General features: G+C 40.0%; 1 protein-coding gene across 1 annotated transcript in view; it reads right to left on the minus strand.

The window, feature by feature from the left end:
* SLC4A4 (solute carrier family 4 member 4) overlaps positions 1 to 26058 on the minus strand; it is a gene marked incomplete in the record, with an annotated part of 320448 nt that overhangs the window by 102522 nt on the left and 191868 nt on the right. The window contains 3 exon segments of the mRNA XM_036762520.1: positions 1434 to 1588; positions 7234 to 7321; positions 18451 to 18608. Of these exon segments, the coding sequence (XP_036618415.1) occupies positions 1434 to 1588; positions 7234 to 7321; positions 18451 to 18608 (401 nt within the window).

Here is a 26058-nt window from a genome sequence, read left to right on the forward strand (position 1 = left end):
ATCATTTCACAACTGGACAAGGGTAGTAGCCTATAAGTTGGTCTCCCTAAATCTTTACAACCAGTGTCTCTGATAAAGGCCTCATCTCTAAAATATACAGGGAACTGAGCCAAATTTATAGAAATACAAATCATTCCCCAATTGAGAAATGGTCAAGGGATAAACAAGTAGTTTTCAGAGGAAGAAATTAAAGATATCTATAGTCATATGAAAAAATGCTCTAAATCAATATTGATTAGAGAAATGCAAATCAAAACAATTCTTAGATGCCACATCTCTCCTGTCAGATTGGCTAACATGCAAAACAGGAAAATGATAAACACTGGAGAGGATGTGGGAAAATTGGAACACTGTTACATTGTTGGTGGAGTTGTGTACTGATCCAGCCATTCTGGAGAGCAATTTGGAACTATACCCAAAGAGCTATAAAAATGTGCATACCCTTTGACCCAGCAATACCACCTCTAGGGCTATATCCCAAAGAGATGATAGAAGTAGGAAAGGGACCCGCATGTACAAAAATATTTATAGCAGCTCTTTCTGTGGTAGCAAAGAATTGGAAATCAAGGAGATGTCCATCAATCGGGGAATAGCTAAACAAGTTTTGGTATATGAATGTAATGGAATACTACTGTGCTATAAGAAATGGGGAACATACGGACTTTATAATAACCTGGAAAGATCTACGTGATATGATGCTGAGTGAGGGGAGCAGAACCAGGAGAATGTTGTACACAGCCACAGACATATGACTCTGTGATGACTGACTTTGATAGACTTGGCTCTTCTCAGCAATACAAGGTTCAAAGACAGCTCCAAAAGACTCATGATGGAAAATCTATCCACATCCAGAGAAAGAGTTACAGAGTCTGAATGCAGATTGAAGCAAACTATTTGCTCTCTCTTTTTTTCTCTTCTTTTTTGTTTTTTTTTCTTTCTTACGATTCATTCCATTGGTCATAATTCTTCTATACAACTTGACTATTGTGTAAATAAGTTTATTGAGAAAGTATATGTAGAACATATATTGGATTCAATGCTGTCTTGGGGGAGGGGCAGGGAGAGGAGAGGGAGGGGAAGAAAATTTGGAACTCAAAAACTTGTGGAACTGAGTGTTGTAAACAAAATAAAAAAAAATTCAACTTTTTTTTAAAAAAAAAAAGGCTACAAGGTGGTCTCCCTGCCTCAAATCTCTCATAATTCAAAACTGATCCTAACTCTGATTCAGACCACTTAAGTAGAAATTGGCAGTTCTCCTCAGAAATGCAAAAACACATATTCCTTCATTTTACCAATAGAGGAAAACAAGACACCAAGAAGCATAAGTGATTTTCTTGAAATAATCCATCAAGCTCAGTAATTTGGGAACACAGACAAAATAGTTAATCCAGTCTCTACCCCAGCACCCAGCCCCAATTCCCGGACATGTTAACCTTTTGTCTGACGAAGGTAGAGTTTTTGGAGGCTCTATCCTAATGGTTGGATCCCATTCTCCTGGAGGAAGGACAATGACTTCATCCAAGAACTCATCAATTCCAGCAATCAGGTCTTGCCTATCCTTTGCTTTGTAGGCAATATCATGGAACACCTGTATGGAAGAGAAGATTGGTACTGTTTTGGATAAGAACTAAGCAGTTCATACCATGTCAAGGTTGGGGTGGGGTGGGAATGTGGTAACCAGTAAATGTTCTCTATTCATTTTTTTTACTCTGATGCTTCATCTTAGCATGAAGGTGGCCTTGGGATCTCAAAGTCTCCACCAGAAAAGTAGAGGGAGCTAGTAGGTTCTCAGATCAAGAATCATGGAAGGGACCTCACGGGTCATCTGGTGTGAAATTTTCATTTTCCACCTTAGGAAATAGAGGCCTATGGAGATTAAGTGACTTGCCAAGGTCACACAAGTAGTAAGTGACAAAAGTAGAATTTAAATCAAGCCCTTCACTACAGATCCAGTTTTCTCTCCACCTGTATCTTTTATGTGACTGTACTGCCATGTTGTCACTACCGTCAGAATGCAAGTTCTTTGAGGGCCAGGACTGCTTTTGTCTTTCTTTGGATGACAAACACTTAGCCCGGTAGTTAGCAGAGAGTGAGTATTTTACAAATGCTTGTTGATGGATTGACTGGCCACATAATTTTTTCAGCTAAAGCATTTCCTAAAGACCATCTACGAGTGAGGGAAGGAATCATACTCTGTGTCAGTAGAGAGAATAATCACACAGATGAAATCACAGACCCTTTAAGGGCTGAACCACAATGCGACATGGCAAATTGGTTGACTTTCCCCACGGTCCCATTGGGATTTCCCGTTTGTTGTTATTCAGCTGTTCGGTCATGCCCAGCGCTTCACCACTCTGCAGACCATGGCATGCCAACACTGTCCGTGGGGTTTTCTTGGCAAAGACATACTGGAGTGGTTTGCCATTTCCTTCTCCAGTGGATTAAGGAAAACAGAGGTTTACATTCTAATGGCAGTGACATGTAAGTAAAGTCACATAAAAGATACACGTGGACAGAAAACTAGCTCCATAGATAAAGGACCTGATTTGCGCAGGGTCCCACAGCCAGTGTCTGAGGTCAGAATGGAATTCAGGTCATCCCGACTCCAGGCCCAGTGTTCTATCCAGTATGTCACCTAGCTGCCTCCATTTCCTATTTAGTTCTGCCTAAAGTATTCAACATTGGCATTTACACCCCTGTTTACAAGCTCCTTCTTTCGTGATATTCTCTCCTAATTGAACACTTTCCACTTATGCCCTCCATGTAACTGACTCCCAAATCAACTTTGACATAGCGCCTGCATTCCAGCCTCACATTTCCAAGGGCATGATAAGCCTGTCTATCTAGAAGTCCAACTGCTATATCCAGCTCAACATACAAAACCCAAAGGAATTAACCTCCTCTGCATCCTCAAACCTGCCCTTCCCATTGGCTCCATATGTGTTTTAGGGATTATCATCATTCTCACACTTACACGCTTAAAGACTTAAGAGTTATACATTTACCTTATCTCCCCACCCCCCACGCCCATGGTCAATTAGCTGCCAAGTCCTTTCCATTATAAATGCAATATCTCTTAGATCTGTTACTCTCTTTCTACTCACACTGCTACCACTCCACTCTAGGCCCTCATTTCCAGGTCACTTAATACTTTTTCTTGCCTGTACTTTCTCTCTACTGTAAATTATCCTTCATGCTGTGACTGGAATAGTCTTTCTAATATCAATTTTCTCTCCATTTTTCTACTCAAAAACCCACATTAGGAGCTCACTAGTGATCTTTCTTATCTTGGTCTTCACTGTGTTGTTCTCTGAACTCATGAACAAATGTTTCTGCAGAAGTAAGAGGCTGGGTTGTAATAGTATTCACGTAGACTACAGTTGCCACGGCATAGTCAGTAGAGGCCTAGACTTGGAATCAGAAAGATGTATTCAAATCCTTCCTCTGACACTAAATAGTTATATGAGAGTAGGCATCTCGCAGTCTCAGGCTCAGGTCACTCTCTAGAAACGAACATTAAATTAAATTAAATTACAGATAGACTGAAATTGGTATTGGTGGAAGGAAGCTAGAGCAGCAAAGTGGTGCAGTGGGTCTGGAGTCAAGAAGACTCATCTTCCCAAGTCCAAATCTGGCCTCAGATACCTGCTAGCCGGGTGACCTTGGCCAAGTCACTTCACCCTGTTTGCCTCAGTTTCCTCATCTACAAAATGAGCTGGAGAAGGAAATGGCAAACCACTCCAGTAATCTCTGAAGTGACTGAACAGCAGCAGGAGAGAAGTTATTGATCTGTGACTTGAGCTGAGTTATCCAGGCCATAAAGGAAGCCCATACCTTTAACCTCCAGGGATTTGTACTATACACCTTGCTAAAGAATTTGGATTAAAAATGATTTAGGGGAAAGAACTATACCTAAGAATCCTATCCCTGAAATAGAAAGAACTAAACAAACAATCACTAGTGAGTCAGCAGGGAATTCAGGCTGACTGTTGAAAACAAGGCCAAGCCTCAAGTATTACCTAACACTGTTGTCCACAAGAAAGAGAACAGAAAGAAGCAAGCACACTGAGACAGATTTTATACTTATTAGGAGCATAGGAAGGAATGGAATTTTAGCAAAGAGGGTGGGTACAGTGTGGTGGAAAGGTGCTGATGGTCTTCAGGAGACCCGTATTCAAGCTGTCATTCTGGTATTTAGTTGGGTATCTATAAACAAATCATTTAATTGTTATTTGCCTCAGTTCCTTCATTCATAAATACTTGTACCATCTTATCTCACAGGACTGTGTGGAAAATGTTTGTTAAGCCTTAAAACCCTGTACGTTGTTAACTATTATTACAGTTCTGTCATTGGGCAAAATCACAACCAAGTATTTGTAAAAGCAGACAATCTAGCAAGCAGAGAGGGCAGCTAGGTGGTGGTGCAATGGATAGAGCTCTGGGCCTGGAATCAAGAAGACCTGAGTAGATGTGTGACCCTGGGCAAGTCACTTAACCCTGTTTGCCTCAGTTTCCTCATCTGTCAAAGGAGCAGGAAATGGCAAAGCACTCCAATATCTTTGCCAAGAAAACCCCGAAAGGGGTCATGAAGAGTTGGACAGGGCTGAAATGACTGAGCATCAATAAGACTATCGATCCCATTTATAAAGACCTCCAAAGGAGTAGATTTTATAACTTCTCTTGGTAACACATTTCTTTATCTGACAGCTTTATAGTCCAGAAGTTATTCCTTAGAGCTACCCTAAGTCCTTCCTGCTACATAAATCTACTTTCTCAGTCCTCAGTGGAACAATTTTTGGTTATCCACAGACAATATAGGATGTCCCCAAAGTCTTAGTAGAGGTTGAAATTGTTAAAGCTGATTGTTTATAAGGAGGTAAAGCTTAAAAATGCATTAAAACTCCAGGGAAATTCTGTATTCTTGAAGCCTAGGATTAAGTGACCCCTTCAGTCTTCTCTTCCCCAGCCTAACAAATAATAGAGCTAGCAAATAAACAGGAAACCATTAGAAGAGACCAAACCGCAAACTTCTTCAGAACGTCAATATTTCACCTCAGCAGGAAAGCTATTTTCTGTCTTTATATGATGGAAACATTGAGTAAAGATAGAAACAAACAAAGTGATAGAATGAAGCCAATCTGTCCCCCTCAGGAGAAAAACAGAACCCAAAAGGCAAATGTGTTTCTGTACAGATGGCCATCGACTGAGGCTTTTGAGGGTCCCTACAGGACATAATGGGATGTCACCCAGGATGATCTCACACTACTCGGACAGAAATGGGCAGGACCCCACAAATAAATTGAGACACCAATCAATTAGGCAGTCAGAAGCCAGGACAAAGTGGGCTGTGATATGGAGTGATCACCACATAGAAATGACACTAGTGGCCTGTGGGGTAATATTATAGCATGATAGAGAATTTGAGTTAGAAACAGTTTCAGAGATAACCCTCCCATTTTAAAGATGAGAAAACCAAGGCTCAGCATTTTTGACTCCACATCAAAGGCTCATTCCACTAATCCCTACTGCCTGTCTCCTTGGGCAGCTTGCCTACTCACTATGTGATCTTAAAATCAATGAGGTCTCAGTTTAGCCTTCTTTGAAATGGGAGTAATGATGCTTGGCATAGAATGAGAATTAATGGAATAACATCTTGATGGCCTATGGCTTCCGTTCCAAATCACAAGCCTGTGTCATTTCCAAAGCACTTGGTGCTGTCCAGTAGCAGCTGCTGTCTCATGTTATAAGATTTCTCTTGTTCTTTTACACTATTTCTGTACCATATTGTGAGGTATTGTGAGAGAAGTAACAGGCTCTTATAAGGCAAGAAAACCTAAAGCAAAACGTTGACTTTCTACTACCTAAGAAAATGGTCTGCATCTAGTGTTTTCCCTTAGGCCAGACATTCCTGAAACAATAATAGAGAATTCAGGATACATCGTTTCTCAGAATAAATGTGTTTTCAAAAAAATGCATTAAGAAGGGAAATACTAATTTAATCCAGTTATGCTTTTCAAAACTGTAAATGCAAAGACATTTGAGGTAGGCAGATAACTCTTAAGAAATTAAAATCATTTAGAGAAGGAAGTGAGTTGTCATTGCAACAAAGGATTTAGAAATTAATGTAAAAATAAAATATGGCCTTGTCTGAAAAACTGATATTAAATATTTAGCTCAATTTGTGGCATCCCCTAATACGTCATGTAAAAGATCAAGAGGGGAAGCTGGGCCTGGAGTCAGGAAGGCGCATCTTCCTGAGTTCAAATCTGGCCTCAAACACTCACTAGCTGTGTGACCCTGGGCAAGTCACTTGACCCTGTTTGCCTCAGTTTCCACATTTGTAAAATGAGCTGGAGAAGGAAATGGCCAACCACTTCAGTATCTTTGCCAAGAAAAACCGAATGGGGTCACTGAAAAGTTGGACGTGACTGAAAAACTGAACAAAAGCAACAACAATCAAGAATTCAACATGGGGGAAAATAGTTATAAGGAAATAATCTAACATCTCAGGGTTGGACCGAGTGGTAAAGTTGATGGACCAACAGCCTTTGTGTCCACAGCATAGTATGATAAAAAGAGAACTGGGCCAGGCAAAAGGACACAAGTTTGAATCATGGCTTTTTTCCTAACAACTTGGACATTTCTTTCCTGGTTCTCAGTTTTCTTGGGTCTAAAATTAGGGGATTGGATAAGATGACCTCTAAGAGCCCTGCTGGCTCCAAATGCTAGGACACAGAAGAGCTGGGTTTGCAGTCTGAGTTGTGCCATAGCTCTGTGACTGTGATCCAATTATTTAGGGTTTCTGAGTCTCGGTTTCCTCATCTGTAAAACAGGGCTAATAATTCTGGTATAACTTACCTCATTCAGCAGTTCTGGGAAAAGCCTTTATAAGCCATAGATTGTTATTTAAACACAATTATTATTCAGAATCTCACAGATTATAGAATCGTAGTCCTAAAAGCCAGAAGAGATCGGTCAAGATACCTAGTCCATTCAGATCATTCTATTGATCATGTGAGACAATATTTGTAAAACACACTTAGCCCAGTTCTTGGCACACAGGAGGCGCCTTTCAAATGCATATTCCCTTCCTTTATACATAAGGAAATGGTTCTAAACAGTGGAACTGGGAGTCGAACGCAGGTTCCCTTGAATGCCAAACTGAGCTCCTTCTGCAGCACATGCGGTCTTGGTCTACCCTCCCTCTCTCCTCAGCCCCCCCAAAATTCCTACCTCATCAGACATCAAAGTAGCGATGGCTCTGCCGATCTCATGGTAAGACTTCGCTTTTCCCTTAGGACCTAAGAGAATGAACAGAAACCTGTTTGGGGAAAAAAAGAAAGAGACAGACAGACAGACAGACAGACAGAGAGAGAGAGAGAGAGGGAGGGAGGGAGAGGAAGAGAGAGGGGAGAAGCAATGATTAGAATTACAGAAGAATATGCTGTGTTCTAAGCTTGAGTTAAACAGAAATCATAATCCTATTTATTTATGCCAGCATAAAAAAAGGCCAGGACCAAATCTTCATTTTTTTAAGCAGGGTGAGGGCCTGTGTCATACAGATGATTCTGTTTCATAGTTGGGAAACATACAACAGTTGGCTGCAAGTTTTATACTGGGCAAAGGTCAGCTTAACAGAGGAGGCATCTGAAGCTGTCTCACAGGGGCTCCCTTTCCAAATCATTTCACCATTCCTTTTTAAACTCCTCTTGTTATCCAATTCCCTTGGCTTTTATGAATTTTCAGAACCAAATAAACAAAACCTAGAAGGCACAGGCCTTAATGAGGCTTCGGTGGCCTCAGCTTTCCTTGGCTTTTCTTTACCCAATATGGGCAGTGAGAAATGATCTTTTATGTGTTTTAAAGAAATGTTTCTACTGAGAGGTGCTCAGTCGTCAGCAGAAATTAGTCACGTATTAAGTGAGCCTTATGTTTGACAACCAAAATAAGAGAAAAAATAGGAGAAATTATGAAAAATGAGTAAATATGCCAAAATAAACCACCATCCTTAGAGAGTTAAAATTCCTTTATGGATGTGCCCATTGTTCTCTGTAACCTCATTTTCCAGATAATATACATAGCTTACTGTAACAGAAACTTTTTCAAAAATGCCCAAAGACTAGCCCCCATTTAGGTACATTTACCATGGTGTTGCAAGCACAGTGTTAGATAAAAGAGTTCTAGACTGAGAATCAGGACTACCTCTCTGAACTTCACTTGTATCGCCTGTAAGTAGATTATAATACCTATAATACTTCACAGAATTATTATGAACATCAAATAAGATACCACGTGCAAAGTGCTTTGCAAACCTTTAATGAGTAAACAAGAATTTTTGGAGCATGTATAATGGGCTGGACCCCATGCAAGGCACTGGAGATACAAGTACAATGAGTGACACAATACCTACTTAGAATGAGCTTATATAGAAATAGAGAAGACAATAAGTATATTTAATGACATATATACAATAAATATATAAGGCAGTAAACATAAGTAAATGTCCAGTAGTTAACAGCAAAGAATTATGGGAAAGAGGGCACTACAGTTCAGAAGTTCAAGTAGAAAGTGTTCTCTGAGCTGTATCTTTGAGGAAGAAAGAAATTCCATGAAGCTGAGCTGAGGAGAGAGTGCAGTCCAGGCATGGGGGACAGGCAGAGGTACTTGGTTAAGAACCCAAGTTTAAACTCTTTGGTATAGGGGAAAAGATAGAGTTCAGTTTTGGGCCATGTTGAGTTTCAGATGTCTTTCTGCCCTGTATTATCTTTAGAGAACATCTAGATGAGGCAATATGAGTTAAATGGTGAGCCAATCAAAGGATGTGAAATCACAGGCCTGGATTTGGATCCTAATTCTACTGCTCTGCTTCCCTAGGATTCAATCTTCTCATCTCTAAAATGAGAAGGTTAGACTATGAGAAGGTCTCTTCCAGTCATGATTCCTATAACTGGCAAAGAATATTGGATAAGATGTAATAATGCCAAAGTTGAGATCGGGTGGCTCCCTGCCTCATTTTCCTAGGATACATTATTCCATTTCACCTAATAGAAAGAGAAATAAAATAATATACATTCAAAGGGCAGCTAGGTGGCAGAGTGGATAGAATGCCAGAGTTGGAGTCAAGAATACTCATCTTCCTGAGTTTAAATCTGGCCTCAGACACTTACTAGCTGTGGGACCCTGGGTAAGTCGCTTAACCCTCTTTGCCTCAGTTTCCTCATCTGTAAAATGAGCTGGAGAAGGAAATGGCAAACCACTCCAGTATCTTTGCCAAGAAAACCACAAACGGGGCCATGAAGAGTCAGGCACAACTGAACAACAACAAAATATAAATATATATGTATATATGAATATACATATATATAATGAGTCTCATCATGCTTTATTGATTTAAAGTACTGTTATGCATATTTTCCTTTGAGCTTCATAGATATTCTTAGAGACCCACTTGACAGATAAGAAAACTGAGAATCATCAAGGTTAAGCTATTTGTCCAAGAACTCACGGCTTATAAACGGCAGAACTGTTGACCTTTTCTATATTACACTGCCTAATAATAGCTACCTTAACTTACCTCCTAGGGCTGCTGTGAGGATCAAACACTATAACGTATACAAAGATATTTTGAGAAGCCCAAAGTCATGGACATGCATAAAGAACTGCCGGCATTATCAAGCCCTGTCTGTGAGCTCTTCAGAGGTAAGAACATGGCTCCCATACAAATCACTTTTCCTTCCTTTTAAGTATCAGAAGCTATTCGCCATGAGCCAGGAGAATGGTTGAGTTGCCCACTGTGATCTGACATCAAAACAAAAAGGGGACCAAGGGACCAGACTAAGATGTAACTGGGACTCTGGGACACCAATCCAACTAGGGGATTGTCTTCCAATAATGGCAGCCCTATCCTTCTTCAGAGAACATGTTGGCCCCATGCCAGGCTTGACTCCAATGATTAGATTCATAGTCAGGGACAAGAAACTAGAACAAAGAGAATATACTGGTTTCCAAAGGTTCCCTGTGCCATTAAGAGTGGAGGGAGATGGTGGGCAGCTAGGTGGTACAGTGTATAGAGCACTGCCCTGGACTCAGGAGGGCCCGAGTTCAAATCTGGCCTCAGACACTTACTAGCTGTGTGACCCTGGGCAAGTCACTTAACCCCAATTTCCTCTTTTTAAAAAAGTAGAATGATGGAGAGAGAGGGCCAGAGAACTGAAGCAGACCTCTTAGGGAAAGGGTGGTTATCCTGGGGTCCAGGAGAAGTTCAGTGGCCCAGTGGATAAATCACTTGGCCTGGAGTCAGGAAGACCTGAGTTCAAATTTGTCCTCAAACACTTACTAGCTGTGTGACCTTGGGTAAGTCACTTAGACTCTTTCAGCCTCAGTTTTCTCATCTCTAAAATAGGAATAATAATAACACCTACCTCCCAGGGTTGATGTGAGGAACAAATGAGAAAGTATAGGTCAAGTGCTCAGCAAACTTTAAAGAGCTTATAAATTATTATTTTTACTTTGTAATTATTAATTATAAAAACTTATTATTATAATATTAAATTATTACTATAGTAAAGCAATTATAATTACTTTATTATTTTATAGCTATTTTAGTTTTATAACTACAGTTATTTTCATTTGTAATGTTATGTCATGCATTTAAAGACACTGTTCTGAGAGGGCTCCATGGGCTTCACCAGATTGCCAAAGGGAGTCCATGACCCCAAAAAGATTAAGAACCCTCTCTTTCTTAGGAGAAGTCATGTTTAATCAAAAGTCTCCATTCTAAACCACCATTCAGACCAATCCAAAAGGGGGAAAATTTTAAGGAGATAAAAGACTTTGAAAGTTGAGTCCACTGAGAATAAGGTGAGTTATAAAAAGTCATCTCCTGTGTATGAACTGAAAATCTAACTCTCCAGTGAAGTCACAGACTCACTTTGCAGGATTATCGCTGTGCTGGAAATGGCAATAGCAGAGAGCATGAGGGAGAGCTTGTTCATGCATGAAGGAAGTCAATATTTTAATGGAATTGTAGCACTTCTAACACTAAAGCTAAATTAAACTTAGAATGCTTCTCTTGACAATCAGATCAATTTTTTTTTTCCTGACGTGAGTGGGCATTGATTTGAATAGTTCACAAGTATAATATTTTTAACCACTTAAGAAATAGAAGAATCACATTAAGAAATAACCGACAGGGCTGGTCTTGTTTCCCAAGCCCATCTACTGCTGCAAGGAGCTTGAGTTAACACAAGGTACCAGCTGTCAGCTTATGGGGGTGGAGGGGAAGAAAGCCACCTGGGGCAGGGGCACAAAGGGGCCAGATGTGCTGCAGCAATGGAAACATACCTAATACATGACATTTTCCCTAATGCATTTTGTAAATGGATTTCTTCTTATCTGCCAGTTCATATCCTGTTAATGGGTCCAGATATAACTCCCTCTTCTGTAATAAATAAAATATGAAATTCACCCACAACAAAACCTTATACACATGGATTTGTGAAGCATTTTGCAAACTTGAAAATACTATTTAGATGGGAGATATCACTATCTTAACGCATCTTTGGTGATAAATACCCCAGGGTGAGCATCTCATCTTTATAAAAATATATTCATTAAAGCTATAATAAATATCGCCAGTGCAAGAGCAAGGGTTCTCAGGGAGCTACATGAAGCAATCAGTTTGTCATTCTGTCAACAAGCAACTATCAGGTGCCACTATGTGCCAGGCACCGCACTAAGCAGTAAGGATACAAAGAAAGGTAAAGCAATCTCTGTGCTTTGAAAATCTCTCTCTCCCTCTCCAACCCCACCTCCATATATATATGACGAAATTACTAAGGTCCTTTCCAGGTCTATTTCTCTGATCCTATGACACACTGGGGGCCAGTCCCCTCTCTAACTGGGACTGTATAGACAAAAAGAAATGGCACATCCTTTAAAATGAATGCATTCTTTCCACCCTCACATTCTAATCAAGAGCAACTCATTTTTTTTAGAATACTCAATAAACTCCAGTGGCTCCCTATCCCCTCCCGGGTCAAATACAAAGTTCTCTGCTTGGCATTCAAAGCCCTTAATAACCTAGCCTCTTCCTAGCATTCCAGTCTTCTCACACCTTAATCTCCAACATAGACTCTTTAATCCAGTGACACTGGTCTCCTGGTGTTCCATGAGCAAGAACCCTGCATCTCTTTCCTCCGAACACTTCCTCTGGATGTCCCCCATGCCTGTAATGCTCTTTCTCCTCTGCTTTACCTACTGATTTCCCAGCTTCCTTTGAGTCCAAATTAAAATCCCACCTTCTACACTTAATTTCAGTGCTTTCCCTTTCTTCATTAGTTTCCATTTATCCTGCATATAGCTTGCTTTTTGTGTATTTGTTTGCTTGCTGTCTCCCCGCTTAGACTGTAAACTCCTTGAGGGCAGGGACTCTCTTTTGCCTCTTTCTGACTCCTCTGTGCTAAGCACAGTGTCTGGCTCATAGTAGCATTTTGCTGTTGTTTAGCTCTTTTTCATTCGTGTCTGACTGAAAATCCCATTTGGAGTTTTCTTGACAAAGATACTGGAGTGGTTTCCCATTTCCTTCTCAGGTCACTTGACAGACAAGGAAGGTGAGGCAAATGGGGTTAAGTGTCTTGCCCAGGATCACATAGCCAGTACATGTCTGAGGTCAGATTTGAACTCAGGAAGCTTTGTCTTCCTGACTCCGGGCTCAACACTATCCACTTAGCCACCTGGCTGCGTCCAATAGGCACTTAAGAAATTACTGAATTGAATACGAAAGGGGAGTGTCCCCGCCCATAAAGCAAGTTGGAACACCCATCTCTACAGCAGCTAAGACTCCTTTAAACTGCTCCAAACTGAGAAGAATAATGAAAAAGGGAAATGAGAAAACCAGGGAAAACTAATAGGATTGGGCAACTGGGTTCAAGTTCCCTCTCCTCACAGCAAGCTTTCTCACCTCATAACCCTGAAAGGAGGGTGAGAAGTTATGACTTTTACAATACAATACATCCTGCCAAATTCTGCTTTGATCATGCACCAATCATCCTTCAGGATCCAAGCTGTTTTATGTCAATGGGCAAATCTTATTTTTAACCAGAAGCTTCCTCTTTGCTAGCAAACTAAGAGTAAACATCAGATTTGTGGGGCCAGAAGGACACAGCCCAAGATGACAGCTATGGATGGATAAAAGGGATTGCTTTTGTTACTGGCCTCTTTTTTTAATTTAATTACAACTAGCAATAAGCTCCAGCTAGGAGATTTATTACTGTCTGCAATTTTTTTTCAAGAAGTCTCTTCCAGGGGACCCCTTTCCCCAAACCCAGTTTTAAAGTTTTACATCTATAGCTGATTACACCAGGATACAATTAGCCCCTCAACTTAGAGAGAAATGGGATGGGCTATGCCTACAACATATACATACTGCCCCATGCAGTGATAACCTGAGATAACCTGAGAGGCAGGAAGTTCAAAGAACTTCACAAAAGTTTGTTGTTGGAAAGGAAGAAGATTCCTTCACTCCCATTGCTCTTACCCCCAAAATCCTCGTTTCTTTCCATCCTCATCCTTTTCCTCCTCATAATCATCATTCTCATCCTCATCATCTTCATCCTCCTCATCATATCATCTTCATCTTCCTCCTCCTCTTCCTCATCATCTTCATCTTCCTCCTCCTCTTCATCATCTTCACCATCCTTGTCTTTATCGTTATCTAAATTCAGGTAGCATTTTAAAGTTTCTACAGTGTTTTCCTCACAACAGTCCCGCTAGGAAATGCAAGACACTTTCTACATTGTTATAAATAATTTGGACCCGACAAATGTCATTACAATAGCTGCCATTTTCTATGGTGCTCCAAGATTTTCATATGTGTATATATATTGTAACTCATGGTTGCTCTTCACAGCCATCTGTAGAAAGTACAACAGGTATTCTTATCTCCATTTTCCAGACGAGGAAACTGAGGCGTGGAAGGGATCAGAGATTTGTCCAAGGTCACGGATTTGAAGGCAATATTTGAACTCAGTCTTTCCTGACTCCAGGGACCAGGATAACTCATATTAAAGTCATTCTTGTAACAGATGCTGGACACAATATGTAGTCTGCACTCTGTCAAGAGATTAAGACCCCAGGAAGCCAAACTATTCTGGCTGACATCTCCATCACAGTCAACTCACTCGCTGCATTTCCAGATGACATGGGCCACTCTCTGTGCCCGGACAAACAACGCTGAGTCCAGGTCCAGGAAATAATATCAAGCATACATTATCAAAGGCTGCTAGGGAGAATTAATGATGATTGTATCATCATCACCATTATCATCATTACCATCAATCAGCATTATATCAGTTCCCACAGGCAACTTGGTGGCAGTGAAATCAGGAAGATCTGAGTTTAAATATTCCCTTAGACACTTAATTAGCTTTGTGACCCTGGGCAAGTCACTTAACTGCTGTCCACCCCAGTTTCCTCAACTGTAAATTAAGGATAATAACAGCACCTACCTCCCAGGATCACTGTGAGAATAAAATGAGACAATAATTGTGAAGCACTTAGCATAGTGCCTGGCATATGGTAGGTGCTTAATAAATGTTTGTTCCCTTCCCTCATGGTTCTAGTTGCAGAAGGCTGGTCTAAGGGCTTCCTCTATCCTCTACATTCACACCTATCTCAGGTCTGAAATACGCTTCACCTCCATCAGATGGATACTTAGGAAAAAGCTTTCAAAGCAATATTCGATATGTCTACAAACAGAATTCATCTCTCCCCTTAAACTGACACCTCCTTCTGATGCTCTTATTCACCAATGGCATCACCATTTCCTGGTCAACCAGACTGTTGTCTCAGCCTCTATACTCTGCTTCATTTCTCTCACCCGATCACTTAGCAAGAGATCGATTCAAGCTCTTTGTTGTCTCTTCTATCCCTCCCACTTCCTTATTCTTGTTGCCACTTGGAACTATTACAGCAAGCTCTGAGACCCCTCCCAGGGACCAGATTCTTTCACTTCCAATCTGGCTTTCACACCACTGCCAAATTGGTTAGCCTTCAGTGGCTTTCTATAGCCTAAAAACCTAGTCTGGCATTCAAGGCTTTCTATAGTGTGGCACCTCTCCAAGAGGTTTACACATCTCTCTTCTACATATGACTACTCTGTGACTTTGCTACTTAAATGGTGTTTACGTTGGTCTCAGTCACTGCTTATATTTGTCCCTCTCTCTCTAATGCTCTCTACTTGCTCGAATCTGTCAATAAGAATCAACAGGCACCAGTTAAACCCTACTGACACACCAAGCACTGTGGAAAGCACTGGGGATACAAGCAAAGGCAAAACTAGTTCCACCCTCAATGAGTTTATGTTCTAATGGGAGAGACAACATACATATCCTAAGTACATTATAAGGTATAGACAGAGGCAATCCTACTTATCCTTAGAGACTCAAAGGCAGCTCCCTGATCCTCCAAGAAAAAGGGCGGTTTTTTTTCCTTCAAGTCACAAACAGCAATTTTTACCTCATGCTCTTCATTTCGTATTCTAAATTATTTCAAGCTTATTATATATTTCTCAGTAATTTCATATTTATTCACCCCCTCTTTCTGTCTCTCTGTCTCTTTCTCTCTCTCTGTGTCTCTCTTTCTCTGTCTCTGTCTCTCCATCTCTCTCTCTCTCTCTCTCTCTCTCTCTCTCTCTCTCTCTCTCTCCCTCTCTCTCTCTCTCTCTCTCTCTCACACACACACACACACACAGTCCATTTGAAGGTCCAGGAGGATAGGGCTTTATCCTAAATATCATTATATCTTCTCTAGCACCAAGGACAGTACTTTACATTAAAAAATCCTTAGTAAATAGTATGAATTATTGATAAAATAAAATATTTTAATAATAAAAACAAATGTTTTCAAGATAATACATTACTTTAAAATAATCAGTGCATCCTGGAATATATTTGTAGTGGACAGAGCACTGAATAAGACCTGAGTTCAAATCCTCATCTTGCCACTATCTGCATGATCTTAGGCAAATCCCTTCATCTTCTGTGCCTGTGTGGGATGGATCAGATGACTGCTAAGAACCCTATAGCTCTAGATCAAGGTTTTTTTTTTTAATTCTGGGGGTTCACAGATAGATTTCAGGAAATCCGTGAATTTGGATGGGAAAAATTACATCTTTATTTTTATTAACTTCTAACTAAAATTAGCATTCCCAGCTCAGTTATTTCAAAGCCTTGTTCTGAGAAGGCATCTCTAGGTTTCACCAGATGATCCCAAGAAACTGAGGCAAACAGGATTAAGTGACTGGCCTAGGGTCACACAGCTAGTAAGTATCTGAGGCCAGATTTGAACTCAGAAAGATGAATCTTCCTGACTCCAGGCCCAGCACTCTATGTATTATACCACCTAGCTCTCCTTTATCAATATGTTACTTTGGAATACACACACACACACACACACACACACACACACATATACATATATACATATGTAATTATCATATATGTATATATATTGTATCAATATATATCATTATATAAAATTAAATCCGAGGGACTTTGGAAGGGAAGATACTCGTAGCTGGGGGTATCAAATGAGATCATTTAAGTTTAGTAATAATGATAATAATAGCATAATGATTATTGTTATTCTAGGATATCTTTTCAACACTGGCCTGTGCTCTGTAGGGAAGCCCCAAATGTGGCAGGTGGGGCATAGGGTCGGGAAGAGTAGATAAGCGGAGGAGGGGAGAATACCTGTGTTATCCACCCTAAGAGGGTAGTGAAGGACAATGAAACTCCTACATTCCTCCTATCCTTCTGAACTGAGGATACTTGTTCTCTCTGGATTGAAGGCCTAGGGAGCTAGACTATGTATGTATCTGAGTTCCTTAAAAAGTACTAAGAAAAATCATCTGCCCTTCCAAAAACACTTCCTCTCCTCATCTCTTTTTCTTTTTTCTCCCCCTTCCCCTCCTACCTCTCTACCATTTCCTCTAATTCTCCCTGGGAGGGGTTGCTTCATCTTTATCATTTTATAATGATGGTCAGGAAGAAAAATAAATTAAATAAAATGAATGGCTGAGGGCTGAGACAGTCCATCATGATAACCCCTCCAGGCCTTATGGGATTTCTTTTATTGGATTTTGCAGGATGCAGTTATTACAGATGGCCCTGCATTGCTCAGGAAAGCCAGCTAATGAGGCCCCCAATTCGGTGATTATAGCTCAAGCTAGTTCAGAGGACAGCCAATGGATAATGCCATTTCCTGGAAAAAACATGATCACGCAAGGCGCAGAATGGTCTAGAAATAGCTCTTTGGTAATTGAATGACGTGCTCTTGGATTTCTTGGCTTGCCCTATTAAACCACCTGGGGTTGCTGTTGTTGACCCTGACTGGTATGGCACCTTCAGCCATGTTTCCCAGAACAGTTAGGGATCACTGACAAGAGAAAAACAGAGACTGTATGAGCAATTGCTCCACTCTACCACATGGAGCCTCCATGTTATTGGCAAATCAAACAGTTATGATTTTTTAAACACATATATTTTAAAATGTTTTTTCCTCTGGACTCTCTAAAGCAACAAAAATACTTACTGCAATCCAAAACAGAAGTTGTGTTCTGCGTCAGAGGAGGGATTAAAATCAGATTTCTCCAAGTGTATGGTATTCAAGATAGAAAACTAAGGGGCAGTTGGGGGAGGAGGTTGGGGTCCGTCCCTGAATAAAAGCCCTTCTTAGAACATCTGCCTTTACTCTACTATGAAAGTGCTTAACTATCCTTTAGGCTTACATGGGATAGGGTTAAGTACAGGATCTGGATTTCATGGGTGAAGGGAATTCTTAAATAAGGAAACTCCCTGGACAGTGCAGATCAGCCTCTTCTCTGCAGTAGCCTAGAGCACTAAGAGGTTAACCCTGTGTGCCAGTATGTGCCAGAAGCAGGACTTGAATACGGAGCTTGCTTGGTTCAAGGCTGGCTTTCTACCCACTATCCTACCAGGCTTTTCTCTTCATCTTTATATTATAATTAAGAGTCCTTGCATCTCAACCCCCTACAAAACTGTGAGCTCCCTGAGGGTAGGGATCCCATTTCATTTATCCCCCTTTTACACCTCAGCTCTTTCTGGCTCTGGAACTAGTCTGAGAACATATTTTACATGTCTTTCCATGGTTTCGTTTGGTTTGGTTTGGTTCTCATGAAGCATCAGGTGGCAAACTGGTGGTCTCTAGGCTCACCTGCTGGCTAGGAAGCCAGCCACGCCAATCAGCTTTGGTCATCATTTATCTCATATCTACATCCATCTGTACCCTATGGAGAGGATCCAGAAATCCAAAGAATGTTCCATGCCCCAAGCAATAACCTTTTATTTATTTATGTGTTTGTTTGTCTATTTATTTATTGGAGGGAAGTCTCATTTTAGGGATTCCAGCTGGATGGGGACCATCTCTTACCGTGTAGGCACTGGAACCTCCGTCAGGGCACCCAGCATGACCGCCTGCTGTAATCGAACAAAGGCAATGAAAGGGCTCTCCAGGAAGTCCACCTCTCCAACCAGGACATTGGAGGCCTCAGCATCACGGGGAAGTTTCTTCATGAATTTGTTCTTTAGCTGTACAGGGGAGAGTCAGAAAGCAGAGGTCACAGCTCCAGAGAGGAGAACAAGATGAAATATAGCCCTGCTTCCATGGGCACAAAATGAAGGCATGCAGCCCCTGGGACTTCCATCAGTTGTATCTTAGCTTAGCCTAGCCCAGCCCATCTACCCTGTGTTATCCTATGCAATCCTATCTATTCTATTCTATTCTATCCTATCCTACCCAATTCTATCCATTTCATCTCATTTTATCTATTTATGTGTGTATTTGTTTGTCATTGTTTTGGAAGCTAGGTTGCATTGCGGATAGAGTGTCAGTCTTGGAAGTCAGGAAGACTTGAGTTTGAATCTTGCCTCAGATACTCTCTAGCTATGTGACTCTAGGCAAGTCATTTAACCTCTCTTAGCCTCAGTTTCCTTATCTGTAAAATGGCAGTAATAAGAGGACCTGTCTCATAGGGTTGTTGTAAGGATCAAACGAGACTATCTATCTATCATGCTTTATAAACCTATCTATATACATATATAAGTATATACATATAGAGTACGTATGAGGAGAGGGAGACAGAGAAAGACTGTGAGCTCCTCAAGGGCAAGGACTGTCTTCTGCCTCGTTTTTGTATGCCTAGCACTTACGTAGTGCCTGGCACATAATAGGCACTTGATAAATGTCTATTTGGAGCTTTGAACTGATCTGACCATTCTGGAGAGCAATTTGGAACTATGCCCAAAGAGCTATAAAAATGTGCACACCCTTTGACCCGACAATACCACCTCTAGGGTTGTATCCTAAAAAGATCACATAAATGGGAAAAGGACCCCCATGAATAAAATTATTTGTAGAAGCTCTTTTCGTGGTGGCAAAATATTGGAAGTTGAGGGGATGCCCATCAGTTGTGGAATGGCTGAACAAGTTGTGGTATATGGATGTAATGGAATACTATTGTGCTATAAGAAATGAAGAGCAGGAAGACTTCAGAAAAACCTGGAAAGATTTATATGAACTGATGCTGAGTGAAGGGAGCAGAACCAGGAGAACATTGTACACAGTAACAGCAACATTATGCAATGACTAACTTTGATAGACTTGGCTCTTCTCAGCAATACAAGGTTCTAAGACAACTCCAAAGGGCTCATGATGGAAAATGTTATCCACATCCAGAGAAAGAATTATGGAGTCTGAATGCAGATCTAAGCATACTATTTGCTTTCTCTCTTTTTTGTTTTGTTTTGTCTCTTCTTTCTCATGATTCATTCCATTGGTTATAATTCTTCTTTACATTTCTAATGTGATAATATGTTTAATATGCATGTGTATGTAGAGCCTATAACAGATTGCATGCTGTCTTGGGGAGGGGGAAGGGGAGGAAGGAGGAGAAAATTAAAACTCAAAAGCTTGTGGAACTGAATGTTCTAAACTAAAAATAAATTAATTAAAATTTTAAAAAATAAATGTTTATTGATTGATTGATGGATGGAAGCACAATATCAAAAGCCATTCCCCAATTGATAAATGGTCAAAGGATATGGACAGGTAGTTTTCAGACAAAGAAATCAAAGCTATCAACAGAATAAATGCTCTAAATCACTACCAATTAGAGAAATCCAAATTAAAACAATTCTGAAGTATCATATCATGATGATTGGCTAACATGACAGAAAAGGAAAATGACAAATGCTGGAGCGCATAGGGAAAAATAGGTATATTAATATACTGTTGGTGGAGTTGTGAACTGATCCAGCAACTCTGGAGAATAATTTAAAATTATGTCCAAAGAGCTATAAAACTGTGCATACCTTTTGACCCACTAATACCACTACTTATTCTATATCCCAAAGAGATCTACAAAAATATTTCTAGCAGTTCTTTTTGTGGTGGCAAAGAAATGGAAATTGAGAGGATGCCCATCAGTTGGGGAACAGCTGAACAAGTTGTGGTATATGATTGTGATGGAATGCTATTGTGCTATACAAAATGATGAGCAGAATGCTGTCAGACAAATCTGAGAAGACTTACATGAACTGACGCAAAATGATGTGAGCACAACCACGATAACACTGTACATGGTGACAGCCATATTGTAACAATTGTTAATTTTGAAAGATTTAGAATACCCTAAGAAAATGATCCAAGACAATTCCAAAGGATTCATGATAAAAAAAATTCTACCTCCTGAAAGATGACCTCCGAGTTCAGATTGAAGCATTTTTTCACCTCATGTTTCTTGCTTTTTTTGCAATATAGCTAATATAGGAATATATTTTGCAAGACTTCACATGTATAATTGATATATTGTTTGCCTTCTTAATGGGTGGGGAAGGGATTATAGGGACAGACTTTGGAACTAATTTTTTTTAAATGAATGTTAAAAATACATGAAGCTTTTTAAAAAAGCATTATATATATGGGGTGTCCCAAAAGTCTTAGGGCAGTTTTAAGCTATTAAAGCTTTAAATTACAATTTGGCACTGTTGCTGTTGTTGCTGTTACAGAGAAAAGAATCCAATGCAGTTGTAAGTAATGACTGGTCTGCTGGTTTAGGTTTTCTGTACATCAAGTCCCAACCCCATTATACACAGCGAAGGAGAATGTGGTTTGTGTCCGTTTCCCTTCACTGAGGGCCTACTGTGGTTCTATTCCTGGTTCACACAAAAAGTCTATACTACAGTCATAATTTCCAAACATCCCCAATGCTAATGTCAGCAGGAATGTGGTGGAGCCAGCTCCTACCAGTCCTGGAGAGCCAATTGTTAAGTTATCATTTTGGTTCTCTACTTTTCAGAAATGAGCAAAGGCTAAATCCATCAGGGCTTGATTTATTGTTTGATCGAACATCTAAACTTAAGAAAGTGATAGAAAATTGAAGGGAAGGGGAATTAGATTAAACTTAAAAGGGTATCATGCATTTTTCCCCCAGAGAACTAATTCTTAAACCCTCACCAGCACATCCCCGATCTTAGTCTATTTCTATCCTCCATTAGCATAGAGACACCATAGCAAGACTCTATCTTTCACACATTCAGCATGGCACTCACTCATCATGCCCTGATGGTTGTATTCAGTGTCCTATGGTTATAGTCAGGTGAATAAGAATCACGCTTACATCACCATACTCATCATTGAGCCCCTACCCCACCCCCATGAGCCAGCAGGCCCAGGCTCCATTATTCTCCCGTTGTTAGTCACGTATGCAAATCCTACCCTTCATATTCTATGCCACTAAGTTGACATTATAAATGCCTATTCATAATGGTGAAAATAATTGCAGGTCTGGCTGCTTAATGTTCAGTAATAAGTCATCACTTATAATCAGGTGTATTCATTGCTTGTCATTTGCAACTGCTTCATTAGAAAGAGATCCTGTCGATTTTTCAATGTCCTCACCCTGTCTTTAAAAAAAAATATGAGGGAAGAAGAAAGGAAAAAAAGGAAAAAAAAAAGAAATTTACATGCTAACTTTATTATATATTTAAAAGGAATAGCAAGTTGTACATGATAAATTTGTAGCTTCATGCGCAATCTTTTTTTTATTTTACTATGTGATGGAAATGCTTGTTTTATTCCATAGATTAAAAATAAAATACATTTTCTAAAAAGGAAAAAAATTAAATGTCATTGCCCCCCAAAAAATAAAAAAATGAACTTGAAGATAATTTTTTTATGTTTTTCCCATAACTTACACCTTTAGTTCTGCTGTCTTTCATATTTGTTGCTTCACTCTCTCCAGATAATCCTCGGATTACAGAATCACAACTTTAGAGGTAGAATGGGCCTTAGATCTCATTTAGTTCAACTCCCTCCTTTTACAGATGCAGAAACTAATGCCAACACAGTTCAAATGGCTTTTCCCAAAGTCACACAATCAGAAAATGGCAGAGCTGACATTTGAACCTGGGGCCTTTGATTCCAAATCCAGGCCTTCTTGTTCTCTTCATTCTGAGCTTGCTCTCATACCACCTAGCCTCACCACCCCACAACCTTTTCTGAGTTTGCATTTATTTTCCAAGTCAATAAACTTCCTTATCCTCAAGTACTTTATTCTTCTGTCTTCTCATCATTTGCTCGCTTTTTCACCCTTGCTATCTCCCCAGTGATTTCTTCTTGCCTACGGATTACAAACTGTTACTCATTCACCAACAGGTTCACAATCTTTATAGGTCTTTATAGATTTATTATTTGGTCAATTATCTAGACTTTAGAAAGGGATGGAAAAATGGGAGGAGCAGATTAAAGGCATCATGCATATAGATATTTTTGTACATATGGGTCCTTTTTCCACTTGTGTGATCTCTTTGGGATACAACCCTAGAAGTGGTATTCATGGCCCCATTTCTTGGCAGAGATACAGGAGTGGTTTATCATTTCCTTCTCCAGCTCATTTTACAGATGAGGAAACTGAGGCAAAAGGGGTTAAGTGACTTGTCCAGGAGCACACAGCTAATAAGTGTCTGAGGCCAGATTTGAACTCACAAAGATGAAAGTGCTCTATCCATTGCGACACCCAACTGCCCTGTCCTATGTCTTATTTATTCGCTAAACACACCTAAAGAGCTCATAATCTTTTTAGGTCTTGTGGACAGCTAATAATCTTGCTGCTGCAGCTTCCTTCTTGCTTCCTTCTGTATCAGATGAGTCTATTATAGTATCTATGCATCTCAGACAACTGGAGATGGGGGTGGGGAAGGAGGGGAGAACACAGTTTGTTGGTTGGAAAACCAACTCTTAGAAAGCAGCAATGAGGTGCAGTGTCATACTCTAAGTGTCAGGGAAGGCCACTCTTTTTTTTAAGTGTAGAGTAGGAAAGGTCAGGAAAAAAGATGATAGGAAATCTACCCCCCTAACCTAGCAGGGGGAGGATCCACAGACATTGGAGGTCAATCCATGGTCAGCTTCAGGGGAGTCCACAAACTAGTCAAATATTTTGATAACTATTTCCATATTATTGCATACAATAATAATAAAATTGTTTTAAAAAAAGCTCTGAGTGGCTAAGTCATTTTGACTATTATAAATACTCAAATAAACTACAAAGGACATGCGAAGAAAGATACTATCTGCATCCAGAGAAAGAACTAATAAATAGAATATGCATAGAATAGTAATACAAACACACAGTGTGTGTGTATGTGTGTGTGTGTATAATGGCAGTCATCTCTAGGGCAGGGGCTAGGGAGGGAAAAATAAAGGGGAAAATAGTTACATGAGGACTTTAGAATATATTTTAAAAGAATAGCAAGTTGTACACAATAGATTTGCTGCTTCATGTACAATGATCTTTTTTTCTATTCTACTATGTTATGGAAATGCTTGTTTCATTTCTTAAGTTCAAATTAAAATAAATAAAATTTTAAAATGAAAAAAAATTTCTTTATAATCACATTATTTTATTTTCTGCCTTAAAAGTATTACTCTCAGAGGTCTACAGGCTTTACTTTTTAAAGAAAGGGGTCCAAGACACATAAAAGGTTAAGATCCCCCATTCTATGACATGTAGAAGAATGTTCCAGATTTGCCAGGAAATATCTCCAGGGCATAACTCCCATTCCCCTTTCTATCTTCCTCTTGCCCATTCCCCTTGATCCCCATGATTATACTTGAAGTAATAACATCACAGCCCAAAGATGCTCTAGCAGGGAAGGCCAAAGATTATCATTAAGATGTGGACTAGTCATGTCAACGGGTCAGAGGGATAAAGAAGCAAGCCACCACAAATAGCTCATATGGGACCAATCTCTTGGGCCCCATGTATGTTCTGAAACAGACCTGACCCACCTAATTGTCATCAGTCAAGGTCTGACTTCCAGGCACCCTTTAGTGTCAGATGTTAATGCTGAACCTGATTTTCACCCCTTTCCTTGTAACTGTATAATTGGCTTTGGAGGAAAAGGAAGAGGCAGAGGAGGAGGAGGAGGAGGAGAAAGAGGGGAAGGGAGGGAGGGAGAAAGGAAAGGAGGGAGAGAGAGAGGGAAGGAGAGAGGGAGGGACAGAGGAAGGGAGGAAGGAAGGAAGGAAAGAAGAAAGGAAGGGAGGAAGGAAGGAAGGAAGGAAGGAAGGAAGGAAGGAAGGAAGGAAGGAAGGAAGGAAGGAAGAAAGGAGGGAAGGAAGGAAGGAAGGAAGGAAGGAAGGAAGGAAGGAAGGAAGGAAGGAAGGAAGGAAGGAAGGAAGAAAATATGTCATTTATTTTCTGTGATTAAGCAAGTGTAGATTTGTATTCTATGGCCAGAGTAAAACCAAAATAACTAGTTGTCAACATTTTCTGTTGAATAATGTAATTCTTCACCCGGCTGTCTCATTTTGTGAAATGGAAACTGAGGACCCTAGCCATGACTAGTTCTCAAGTAAGCTTTTAAGTATTCTCTTGCTGTTGTTCAGGCTGTTATGAAGCTCTGGGTGTGGAGACCACTTTCATCATCCACACAAAGATTCCTGACTAGAGACTAGAACAAGCCTTGAAAACAGATGCTAAGAGATTAGAAAGATTAGATTGTTTCACACCAGGCCCACAGAATACGCACTTGGTCTATTTAATCATCTTTTACGCCTTTGGTACTTTACATTCATGAAGCCACCAGGTTCTGCTGAATTCCTTGGGGTGTAGATTAGATTAAAGAAGCCCAGTGTGAAGGACCACAGGAACCCGTTTTAGCCAAGTAGGGATACCGAGAGTTTCTATTACTGTTCATATTGAATAATTTTCAATTTGAATTTGCTCCATAAGAAACACAATTTCAAAATGAAAAGCATTCCCTAGAAGCCTAAAAATTGACTTTCTAATCTCCTCTTCCAAATATAGTCATCTTATCACCATGAATGTAAATAATTCGGCAAAGCAGCACATTTGCAAAGGGCTATTATGCCAAATATAGTATTAATACAATTCATTCATCTGGATTTCCTAAACAGGAAGACACTTCAAGTACTGACCTAGTTTAAAAAGCAACAACTCTTTAGTTTTCTTGTGTATTTCAGATTGATTTTTCATTTAAGTAAAGGATAAGAACTTCCTTGTGCCTGGGTTTCCACATCTGTAAAATGAAGAGGCCAGTGAAATCAAGGGTCCCTTTTAGCTCTAATGGAGCTTTTGATCCTTTGAGTATGAGCTCCTGATTCTGTTTGTACTAGGTGGGCCAATCATGCAGTAAGAGCAAGAAAAATTGATGGGACATCTCCTGTACTTCACTGATATTCATATAGTGAAAAAATTTAGAGGAAGACCCTCCCCCAGTATGATGAGTGGACCCCTCTGGGGGATCTGTGAGAGGGTATGAACAAGAGTCATACAAGATGAGTGGAATGGATAAAAGACTAGATCAGGAAGATGAGAGTTCAAATCGAGCCTCAGATACTTACTAGTTGTGTGATCCTGGTCAAGTCATTTAATTTCTGCCTGCCTCAGTTTCCTTATCTGTACGATGAGGATAATAATTGCACTGATGTTTCTAGACGGTTGTGAGGATAAAAAAA

The sequence above is a fragment of the Trichosurus vulpecula genome, chromosome 6 (assembly GCF_011100635.1).
Source record: "Trichosurus vulpecula isolate mTriVul1 chromosome 6, mTriVul1.pri, whole genome shotgun sequence".
Taxonomy (NCBI): domain Eukaryota; kingdom Metazoa; phylum Chordata; class Mammalia; order Diprotodontia; family Phalangeridae; genus Trichosurus; species Trichosurus vulpecula.